Here is a 12,035-nt window from a genome sequence, read left to right on the forward strand (position 1 = left end):
CACCTGCACAAGCTGTTTGTCTCTGTACCCATCACAGTGTTCAAAGAACTACAAGTCAGTATGGGTGAAAACAGAACAGCACAGACCCAGCACCTTGAAAGATTATTACTGCCTTTGTATGAATGCAAGGAAATTACCTTTTCTGGCTAGTCTGTTCTTGGAGCTTTTGTAGATTTTCTTTATTTTTTGGCTTTTTTAACTGCTGAACTCATACACATGCTATTTTAATACCTAGCAAAGAGCCTTGTCGGCTAAATCACCTTATTTTTCTCTGATCAGAGCGCAGTACATTCCTCTTTTTAGTAGAAGGTATTAATTTAAATTCCATAATCCAAAACATATTCTTGTTTCTGTTCAGTGCTTCAGAAGGCCAATGGCATTTTAATTTAATAAGGGAGAAACACACATGACGCTGTGTTCCCTGTAAATGTCTTCTGACCTCAATGAGGCTTTCACAGCTTTCTCTGTGTTCCAGAAAATGTAGTCCCTGCTTTTATGCAAGCACACTATAGTTTCTAATACCTGTGTTCTACTAGTGGCTAAAAATTGAAATATCTGTAGTGTTCTCACGGTAACTTTTGAGATGTTATTTGCATTATTATTTAGTAGTGCGAGCTCATCAATGGAGCCATAGTGAGATTTATGCACCACTGTGTCCCACTGAATTATTGTTTAGGTACATGCTGTCCCTCTGCACTGAAATAAATTTTTATTTTGGTTTACCTTGTTTTCAGATTAAAATGAGTTAACACATCTAGCAATGTCTCAATTTATGCCAGCTCCATTTATCATTTCGAATTATTTAAGCTTTGTTTACTGGGCTAAGATTTATCTAATTGGGTACATGATATTACTAAGTATTTTGTGGCATGTAAACACTTGAGTCATATGCATCACAGTTTTTCCTTTACCATTTTTATGCTACCATTTTGCTGTCTAAACTTACTTAAACCTACTCAGTTTGAAAGAGCATGTGCTTGCAGTCCTTACGGCACTTCTTTGGAAATGTCAGGTAATATTCATTCTTTTCACTGGTTTGAGTTTGCCCTTCTTTTCTCTAATGTGAGTCAGGAACTGACCCCTTAGAGTGTGCCCCACAAAAGCTGGATTGTCAGACTTGCTTGCAAGGTGATGAAAACTCACCAAAGAAATGGGGATTATTTTATTAGTGGTTTTATGTGTTATTTTGAGTAGATTTTCCAGGAACAGTTGTGTCAGTTTATTAAACAGAGGTCTCAAAAATCAGATACCTGTTGCATTTTCATTTTTTTTTCTTACAAACATCTGTATTGTGTCCAAGACACTTGCCCTTGCATGTTCATGGGATAAATCTGCCCATTCCCATGCTAGCTTGATAAGTGTAACATCAAAGAGCAGCTCTTCCCTCATGCCTAGTGCTGCACTTCTGTCCTGGCATCTCTGAATGAGAGCCCCTCATTTACAGCTCCGTGTTGGCTGCTAAGCAAGGAGGACACCTTGACTTTGGATCTCACTGTGCTGTCCTTGATTGGCCAGATACAGAATTGTTCTCATCTCAAACATGCTGCTGAAGCATTTGCAGAAAGAGGACTATTATATTTTTGTGCTATTACCAAAGTACTGGAGAACCACCAGTTCTGTTTTAGGGCTTCACTGTTCAAACTACTTCTGGCCTTGTTCCAGCAGGGCTACAAGCTTGCTCTCTGATGATCAGGTGTAGCAGAGGACTGAAGGACAACTCTGGGTGAAGGGGAGAGGTGACAGGTGTAGTCCCAGTTTGGTATCTGCCCTGACATGGCACTGTAGTCTTTCATGATGGCTGTGGAGCAGGGATTGCTGAGGAATGTGATGGAGCAATGATCCTGGGTAATGGGGGACGTGGAGAAGGGCAGTTTAATCTAGCTTGTTGCTATGACTTTGTGCATGTGCAAGGTCCTGTCTAAAACAGCTTATAAATTAAGACATAGTGATGATTTTTCAGCCTAAGTCACAGCAGACAACAAAAACTGAGTTCAGCATGAGTCCCAGGGATGTTAGCAGTATCTTCCATCCTTCTAACCATCCTGAACTGTACACTACTGGCTTTGCTTCTAGCCAAGTGCTGTTTTTCAGCATATGAAGTAGAGTTGACTGGAAAATAAGAGCTATCATTTCATGAAACATTTAGCATTTTAACTGGATTTTTTTTTTCCTTTTCTATTCAAGAGTAAAACTGAAACTATGAAGTATTTATTGAGGGCATGAAAGACTCCAGATGCTCTCAAAATTATTAGTTTTGCTGCATGTACTTGATAGATTCTCACACCTAAACAGCATTTCTTTTGCTCTGCCTGGTTTATGTGCCTTACTAAGTCTGTGTCCCCACTCTTGCATCCCACTGAAGTGCTGGCCAGAAGCCTGTTACATCCTAGAGTGCAGTCTCTGGAAACATGTCCATCTCATGACCTGGTCAGAGACACCTGGTCACTTCTTCCAGGTATTGGGAGAAACAAAAGCAGAGAAGGCTTTGAAATGTGGTGTTGGAGTAGGTATCCATGCTTGAGCACAAAGTAATTCAGTTAGAAATTCACCCTTCTGATGGGTTCCTATTTGTCCCAGAGGGAACTGCTTTTTAGTGCACTATTAGAGTTTATTCAGGTGAAAGAGTTCTTTTGAATGGCTTTTGTGTATGACAGTACTGTTTTGTTGAGGGAGTTTTTCTATGCTCCTGTGCTTTCCAGCCTCGTGTTGTGGGTTTTGTGTAATTTCATGAATTGGAGACAGTTCTAAGAAGAGCATTTTTCCCTAACCATCCTTGCATGTGAAATAAGTGCCCTACCTTTCTCTGTGCAGTGCCAACACTGAGGTTTGAGTCTGCAGCGCTGTAACAGTAATAGTTTAAAAATGGGTAAAAAAAAAAGGGTACCTTGAGTTTCAGTGGAGCGCCCTTTGCAGGAGGCTGGTGCCTTGCGGTAGGTGGAAAGACGGAGGCTCCTTCGTTTACAGCGTGCTCATGAAGGAGCACCCCTGTCTGGGCAGCCGCACCCGGTGATTTAAGACCAGAGGTGTCTCTTCTTCCCGGCCCCACTGCCGGTCCCGTGGTTCCAGCCCCCGGGAGGGCCGCGCTCGGTGCCCCGGCACGCGGTGCCTTTTATCGCCGGGCCCCCTCGGTCACCGGCCCTGCCCCGGGTTGGTGTGCCGGCCGCCGGGGCCATCTCCTCCCTCCCCGCCGGGACTCGCAGAAGTTGAGCGCGGCGGGCCCGGGCCCGGTGGCGGGGGCAGGGGGCAGAGCCCCGCCGGAGGAGCGGAGCGGAGCGGGGGGGTCCCGGCGGCGCTGCCCGCCCCGGCGGGGGCTGTGCCGGCAGGGGGCAGGGCTGGGAGCCGGCCGCGCGTGTTTCTAGGGCTTGACGTCCTTCCAGGCAGCCCGCCCCGCTTCCCGGCACGGCCGGCCCTCCGCCGGCGGACAAGTCCCGAGAAGTGGCGGCGGGGCCCCCCTCCCTCCCCCGGGCGCGGCGGGGCCGCGGCGATGGGCCGGGAAGTTTGGCGGCGAGGGGGCCCGGCGCCCCGCCGCTGAGAGCCGGTTCTCCGGGGCCGGTCCCTTTTCCGAGGAGCGGGAGGGCGCCACAAAGTGAAATCCATGAGGATTCTCGGGCTTCTCCTGGAGAAAGGCTCGCATATGCTGCAGTGTCTCTGTGGAAGGCGCCTGAGATCCAGCCACAGCCCAGGTGGGGAGCGCGCGTCCTTGTCCCCGCCGCCCTCGCTCCCGGCCGGCCGCCGCTCGGCCCGCGCTGGCCCCGTTTCCCCGCCGTGTCCCCCGCGCCTCCGCCTCGCCGGCGCCGCGCACAGGTGGCCGGGACGGGCCGGGCGCTGTCCTCGGTGCTGACCCCGCCGCTCATCCCCGGACCGAGTCCGCGTTAGTTCGGCATCGCCCACACCCCGGTCCCCACCGCCCCCAGCATCCCCACCCGCTTCATTCACAACCCGGCCCCCTCTACCCGAGGCCTGGCCCCCACCCCACCCTGTGCTTAATCCCGCCTGGAGCCCCCACCCACACGGAGCCCCCACGTGCGTCCTTTGTTCTCACAGAGATTCCCGTCTCACACATGACCCTGATTATTGTTCCCTATCCCACCTGCAGCCCACTCAGGTCCTTTTTCTTCTTTTGGGAACCCTGTATTTGTCGTCCCACGCGGAACCCCCAACTTTGCCTCCCATTACTACCTGGCCAATATGGGGATAACCTTCCCCAGAGTGCCAGTGGTCCCACACAACTCTAGGGTTGGCTCCACTGTAAGGACTCTCTGTACTTTGTCCTTCTGGTAGTAGTAATGTTGCAGTGGTTTCCTGATGGAGGGTGTTGAATGTGTTTTTGAATGGGGATGTACTTAGAAGCAAAGAGAAATCCCAGCCTGCTCCTGATGAGGGGCCTGAGGAGACTCAACTCCTCTCTCAGCTCCTAGCCTCTTGGAGAGAGAGCATTTCACTAGGATGGAAAGGAAGCACAGTGGGGTGAATTTCTGAATGATATTCATGATCCTAAACACTTCCCCTGAGAACTTGAAGAGGGAAATAAGTGCATGAGTGCCTTGGTTTGGTATGGTGCTACCCCTAGATCTTGTTGAAGCTTTTAAAGTGTTTCTACAATTTCTTCTGTGCTGCATGTGTTTCTTTCATGAATCTGACTTTCCCTCTAGAACATTGGGTAAATGCCTATGGAATTAAGTCCCGTGTTATTGATGTTATTATTAAGATGTGTAGAAGATACTAAGTGGATGCTTATGAGGATGTCTTTTAGAGTATTCTTTCGTAATGCTTGTGTTGGGGTTTTTTTGTGAGATCTTGGTGCTAGAAGAGAAAAATGTCCTTGCCTCCAGTGCAAATGCTCAGTGTTCTCATGAAGAGAAAGGCTGTTCTTGGGGGAACACTGCTGCTGAGGTGGCCTGGATTCCCTTATGGCCTTGCTAAGGAAAAGCTGTTAATGGTATAGCCACCTGTTTATGCCTCAGTAGCCTCTTCCCTCTCATGACACTGACGTACAGGTTTCTGCCTGTGACAAGCTCATGGCAACAGGGGAATCTTTGGGAGAAAATGCTGGACTCCCTTCAAAGCATGTTCTGCCTTGCTGTGAAGAGCAATATGAAAAGTAAATGGAATAGATTGTGGCTGCACGTGGAAGCAGTTTACACACACTGGTCTCTTTTCAGTGAAAAGCTGTAACGGAGTTTTCACCGTAGTGCTGTGTGTGTTTGTGTCTTTTGGAAACCAGGAGCAGTAAAGAGATCAATAAGCTACTGATAAAAGTGGGGTGGTGTTCAGGCCATGGGGGATGCTAGGCTGTAACTTTAGTGAAATAGAAGTCAATGATTCTGTCCTAATAGTGTCCCGGCTGAGCTGGTTTGGCTTTACAGGTGGATCCTGTGTTGGAATGTACTTGATGCATATGTGGTGCCTGAGTCCTTTCTTACCTCCCCTGTTCTGATGAATGATGCTGAACATTGTGTAATCTTTTTATTTCCTGATGTTGTGCTGTAAGAAGACAGTCTATGGGAATGATCTCCAATTGTTATCTCCAGCTGAACTTATTTTCCAGGTACTAGCCCCATGCCACCATGAGCCTGACTACTCCAGATGGGTCTGTTGTTTTGAGTCAGGATGCTAAAATACATTCCCTCTCCTTGGATGTGTTTTTTTATTTTCCATTAAGGCTGGGGTTTATGTTCTTGAAAATCACACAATAAAAACGTAAACTTCCACCTATAAAAGGGTTACTTTGGGGTGGGCCTGCTGGAGGATAAATCTCCTTGCTACTTCTTCAAAAGGTGAGCGTGACCCAGGAGACAGGTGAATACTCTGGGAACAACACTAAAGGTGCGGTGCTGTGCCCAGCATGGCACTGGGGGCTAAGCCAGTCCGAGATGTAAGCCAGCAAAAGGATTATAAAATTATGGGAGTGGAAGGACTGTGGAAACATGGACTACAACAGCGGTGGGGCAGTGTTGGGAGATACTTCCATCTCATTGATCCTCTGAAGTTATTCTGACAGATTGACCAAGCCTTTTGCCTCCCTCATATCTGTGTTTTCTTTAATGCAAACAACTCATAAGGATGTAAGCACGCCTTTAAAGTGAGATTCATATTTGTGTATTGTGCTGACTCAGAACCTTAGACCACTCCTGATTTTAACAGAAGCTAATGCATGATGCTTCAAAGAGAAACCATGAAATGTTGAAGGTAGTTGTATAGTACTGTACAGCTCTATTGTGATGTTAGCAAAAATATTAGCAAGATTTCTTTACTGTTAGTGAAGACCTCTCACTTCTTTAGTTTAGCTAACTCTAGCCTGTTGTTTTCTTAAGCTCCACTTCTGAGGTGTGCAGACCTTGTCTTAGGGGCAGGCTATGGCTGATTGAACAGCACCTTGCAAAATGGGGCTTAATGGGTCTCAAAACCACCACAAAAGTGCAAGTAATTCATAGCAATGCAGAGTAAGAGATTTATCCTCTTCCTTTGTGAACTTCTTCACAAGTATCTTAGCACAGCAACATCCTATATCATCTTTTAGGTGCTTCACTTGTTATCTTCGTTCCAGAGTTTGCAAGCTGAGATTGCATGAACAGAGATATTTCCCATTGTGATGGTGCAACCACAGTTAATTTTTTTAAGTGCTTTTTTCTTTAATTATTTTCTCTGCTAACACTCTTTTCCCCTTTGCTTAGGTGATATGGTTTGCCAGTCCAGATTTTTTTTTTTTCTTTTGGCTTCCTAGACAAAATTATGAAACAGATAGCTACTACAGTGTTAAGTTCAAGGTAAACATTAAATAATGACTGCATTGTTGTAGCTGTGAATAGAGTTGTGAAAAACTATTTTGGGTGACCTGTACGTGGTTTGCAGCCACTCTGATATAAAAGGCCTTGTACTCATAGACTGCATAACAGCAGCATGGAGATTTTTGCTAGCGAGTGTGTTTCAGTCTTCCTCCATAAGAATTTACTTGGCTCTGTGAGTGGTTCTGTCTCATGCCCGTCCTCCCCTTGGCTCCTGTACAGACTCTCCTGTGGGATGCATCATTGCTAAAACCACAGATACTTCTCACATCAACCAGCAACAGCATTCAGCAGCAATGCATTTTCAGCTTTATTTTCAGTAGTAGAGGTTTGGTTGTATCCAGAGACTGATCTATTCTCAAACATTCATAAGAGTACTTCTCAGTTTAAGTCCCTATTTTGCAAATTGATGCCTTCAGTACAAATTAAGCTCATATTGAAAGTTCATCCTGAACTTGGCTTCCATGGGAGTCTTATACTGGTGAAATTTGGAGATGCTCCTGGAAATATACTGACTGATGCTGGCTTTATGGCAAATAAAATTATGTCTGGCACAGTAGGTCTTCATATTTCTCCAGGCATCACAACACTAAGTTAGATATTTGGGGCAACAGGACAAGCATTTTGTTTAGGTAGGCAGGGTCAGGCTGTGCCTCTGCCATTAGCCAGTCTGTTGCTGCCCATATACATCTTTGCATTTTCTCTGAGACTATCTGGGGCACTGCCATAACGTGTCTGCACGTGCAAGACATCTACAGATGCAAATGGAATCACACACATAGAAGGTACAATTGCATATTCAAGAATAGCATTTGGCTTATGAGCAGAACAGGCGCTCCTTTGTTTGCTTGTGCAGTCATCTGTGCATCCATCTACATTTTATTTACATACACTAGTTCTTGAAAATTTTCCCACTGCTGTTTATTCAAGTAAACAGCAAGTTACAGCGTACAGCAAATTCTGCACAGTTCAGCTTCAAATTACTGGAAGCAACAGCTCTGTGTATGTGAGCGACAGATAGTGAAAGCTGCAGCTCCTTGCTGAGTTCAGGGAGCACGGAGAGGCTTTGATCTGTGGCAGCTCAGAGTGTGGATGTGCATTGCTGGTGGGAGATGGGAACAGTGGCTCAGTGGTGCTGAGCTGGAGCTGGGAGTGGGTCCCAAGGCTGAGAAGCACTGGGGTCTGACTGGGAGTCATCAGTACATTCACCCACACCAGGTGTCTTGCCCACCTTTCTCTGCCACTGTTATAGCACATATTTTGTTCAGGCTCCCTCTTCCTGTTTTGTGTTTTTGGAAAAGTAACACTTGCTGACCAGTAGAAGTACCTGTACTGTTCTGGGATAATGTCTATTGTTGACACGCATATGCTAATGGAAAGAATACCTTTGTCTGATTTAGTTTAATTCACCTGGGAAATGAATTAAACAAAACTCCGAAAAATCTTTTTTATTGTAACAGGAGCACCCCTCTGGGGTATTATTCAAGAATAGCTATAGCATTTTAAATCCACACTTTCCTTTATTCTGAAGTAACCCTCTCATGCAGACATTGGCTGAGCATCTCTCCTGGAAGCCCACAGTGCTTGTGCATCTTTGTAAAAAAATCTGTCCTTACTGAGCTAGAAATTATGAATTTTTTAGTGTTTTTATTTGGTGAAATTATTTGGTTTCTATTATACAAAAATGCCAGAGATATAAATGATAATGAACTTAGTTATATGCATATAACTTTTTTAAGTGCTTGCAGCCAGTTCTGTGTAGTTATGCAAAGGAAAGTCTTTGATATTATGCAGGACTATTTTTTTTCAGTTTGCAATAAATTATTTCATAAATCTTCAAAAGAAAGGCAGGTCCAGGAACTCCCTGGGTGTAAAGTGGCTTAGCAATGCAGAGCTGTCAGACAGATGTTTGAGGTTACAGAGCTGGGCATCTGGAATTGCTGGATCTTCACTCAGTCTTCTGAATATTGAAACTTGTCTGGTCCTACCAGAGTATCACTGATATTGAGTCATATTTGGAAAATGTTTTAATTTCTGTGAATGAGCAAATACAAGCAAAATAAGAGTCATTTGAATTTTCATAAGTAATCAGGATGATAAACAGTACTCTGAAGCAGATGCTGGCTGATTTATGGCACTTCTCACCTAACAGTTTGCATGGTTTTTTAAAGGAATAAAGCTTAACTTCCTTTACTTCCCATTCTCAGCCAAGAAAAAAGAGTTTGTCTGAGCTTTAACACCATGTACAATTGTGATGCATTATAAACCAAAAGATTTATGGGAAATATTAACCAACAATATAATGAAATAATGTTTCAGCTTTTCCATTGGTTTTCCTGAATGACTGTGTGTATAAAACTGTGTTCCTGTTTTTCCACTTGAAGAGTACCAGAAGAATCTGGGGTCAAAGGCAGATATTTAAAGTTGATGACTTTCAGAGCAGATGCTTTCATCTTAACAGCTGTTTGACTGTCATTAGGTCACGTCTGTCAAAGACCAAGGAGTACTTCTGGAGACAGAAGTCTCCAGAGTCTCAGCTCACTGAACCATCTGAGTGCATATTTAACTCTATGCATGTACCTAGTTCCAACCAGAACCATTGTTTCAGATGAGTGGAATGTATCATCCCTTGTTTTGCCTGTCCACAGAGTATTGACAGTAGGCTCGTTTTATGCTTCCAGCAGATCCCTCTGGAGGTATTTCACAGCCATCAGTTCCCAGATGGAAAGCTCTGTTCATTAAAGAAATTGAAATCTTCCTGCTTTGTTTGTGAGAGTGATCTACTTCTGGCTCACTGAACTTTGTCTCAAAACCAAGCCACTTATCTTTCCATAGCCCTTTCTGCTGCTTTCCAGAAGTAACCTGTTTAATTTTTTATCAAACTGATGCTAGTTTTAAATTTTTTAGTCCAGGTTGTACATATATCATCAAAAGTTCAGCATGGTCTGAAAACTAGATGAGATTTCTTGTAGAATACATATTTTTTTCAGTTGTAAAAGACCTCTAAGATTACTGAGTTCAACTGTTAACCCAGCATTGCCAAATCCACCACTGAGCATCACATCTGCATGTCTTAAATACCTCAAGGGATGGTGACTCTACCACTTCTCTGGGCAGCCTTTTCTAATGCTTAGAAACTCTTTCAGTGAAGAAATTTTTCCTAAGATACAATCTAAAGCTCCCCAATGCAATTTCAGGCCATTTCCTCTTGTCCTTACCTTGCCCTACAGCCTTCTGTCAGGGAGCTGTAGAGAGCAGTAAGGTCCCCTCTGAGTCTCCCTTTCTCCAGGTTAAACAGCCCCGGCTCCCTCAGCCACGTAGGACTTGTTCTGTAGACTCTTCCCCAGCTCTGTTCTGGAGCTGGATGGAGCACCTCAGTGTCTTTCTTGAAGTAAGGGGCCCAAAACTGGACACAGGAATTGAGCTGTGGCCTCATAAGCATCCAGTCCAGGGGATGATCACAGATGCAATGGTAGTGCGCAAAGCTTCCAGTTGTGTGAATAATGTTTGCTTAATAGGCCTTTAAATAATTCTTCTTCCCCTTGGAGGAAAAGAGATGTGTAATGTTTAATAATAAAAATAGTGTTTCTTCCCATAGCCTGAAATGGCATGGAAGGAGGTAATCATGTTTTGTATGGCAAAGCATTTTTCTAAATGGCATGTTTATGCCTTTCTAGCATGGTGGCTGCAATTGGCTGCTGGGCCGATTTGCATGTGCTAAATTGCAGTCCTGGGGATCTGTGAAAACAACCCAGCAAAGCCAATCTCAGCTGGGAGCATGGAAGCTGCTGCTAAATTTGTGATGAGCCACCCCCAGCCCCAGCGTGAGTCATTATCATTGTTTTGTTTTCCAGAAGTTGGTACCAAATACTTCCAGTATCCAAAACGTGGATTGTCTCTGGAATTGTATTTGTTCCCTCAAAGCTTTGTTTGTTCCAGATAAGAGGAAAGAATAGGAAAAAATCTGTTTAAAAAAAGAGGAAATAATTGTTTCCTTATTAGTGTTCTCTTCCTGCTTTTAATGTGCACTCACAGCCATTTGTTCACTTGAAGACTCACTTGTGCATGGCCCAGCAGTTGCTGCTCAGTCCTAATCAGTTTGCTTTTGCTGCCATGGGCATGGAGGGTAACAGTAAGTACAGTAGGATGAGGCAACATGACTGAAGTCATTGTTCAGCTCTGGCAGAGCTGAGGTGGGGAGTTTCAGCTGCCCCTTCCTCTATTTGCCTTGCTGGTTTCTCAGCGAGTGTTTTTATGAGGCCCCAGCTGTGTGTGGGACCAGCTGGGACATCCATTTGCTGTAGGTCAGGAGTGTTTGATCTGAGGAGTGAGTGCACTGGCCAGGTCCCTGGGCTCCTACACCTGATGCCCACCTGCTGGGGTTGCTGGTCCTTGGGGAGATAGGACAAGATGTTGAGAGAACAAAAGCCCTGGCACTGTGTTGGGATTGGGAGAAAAAGTCAATTTGTTCCCAACTTTTTAGCCCTTGTTTAAGGTTGTCTTCTCAAATAGACTTCTTTGATGTGCCGTGGACTGTGCAAGTTTACCTGCAGGGACTGTGGGTGGGATGAAGAGGAAATGCTGGGTCCTGCAGAGAAAAGGTCCAGGAGTAGGAAAATGCATGTGTGTGGGCATACAGAAGCATATAGAAGTGATTAAAATTCAAAACTTCAACATACAGTGGGTGGAAAGGACATGGACAGAGTGGGAGGTCTACATGAGCATGGGAGTGGAATAAGGAGCTAAGAGCACCGAAAAAGAGGAATGGAGAAAGGGGAACTTCTAGTGAAACTGCCTTAAAAATGTAGCTAAATATGCTGTGCTTGCTTTGTGGATAGGAGTACCCAGACTGGTGTTCCCTCCTCTGCCTTACTGATTTTCAGGATGGGGAGGTCTGCTGGAAGGATCCAATGTCCAGAGGGAAGGACAGGCAATAGAAATCTTCCTTATGGGGCATGGGGGTACAGCCAGACATGCTTGCACAGAGCATTCAAACTGGAAAAGCACAAGGATCACAAGTGTCCATGACACTCCACAATGCTCAAGCCTCTCTATGATGTTGGTGTGTCTGCAGAAAACCACTGGAACGGTTGGTCCTCCGTGCTGCAAGTTCCTTCTCAAGCTCTGGATTTCCTCTTTTGTTGCAATGTGACATGAAAACCAAACCAAAGAAAATAATGATTCTACTGCTGGTGGGACTGGACAGCCAACGTGCTGCCACTATTTTCTGAGTTCCTGTGACTTAGTGTT

The 12,035-nt window shown here is 45.0% G+C and overlaps 1 protein-coding gene across 3 annotated transcripts in view; it reads left to right on the top strand.

Annotated features, from left to right (window-relative positions):
• FGF12 (fibroblast growth factor 12) overlaps positions 1-12,035 on the top strand; it is a 232,518-nt gene that overhangs the window by 90,527 nt on the left and 129,956 nt on the right. Inside the window, exon 1 of one of the 3 annotated variants that reach the window (XM_088060967.1) lies at positions 3,548-3,683. The exons of the other annotated variants lie outside the window; for them this stretch is intronic. Coding sequence (XP_087917093.1) covers positions 3,596-3,683 — 88 coding nt within the window. The 5' untranslated portion in view covers positions 3,548-3,595. Of the gene's footprint in view, positions 1-3,547; positions 3,684-12,035 lie in introns of those variants that run through there. 3 annotated transcript variants of the gene reach the window in all.

Source organism: Pseudopodoces humilis, chromosome 11 (assembly GCF_049639895.1).
Source record: "Pseudopodoces humilis isolate 2021_Gansu_Grassland_sample_001 chromosome 11, ASM4963989v1, whole genome shotgun sequence".
NCBI classification, from domain to species: Eukaryota; Metazoa; Chordata; class Aves; order Passeriformes; family Paridae; genus Pseudopodoces; species Pseudopodoces humilis.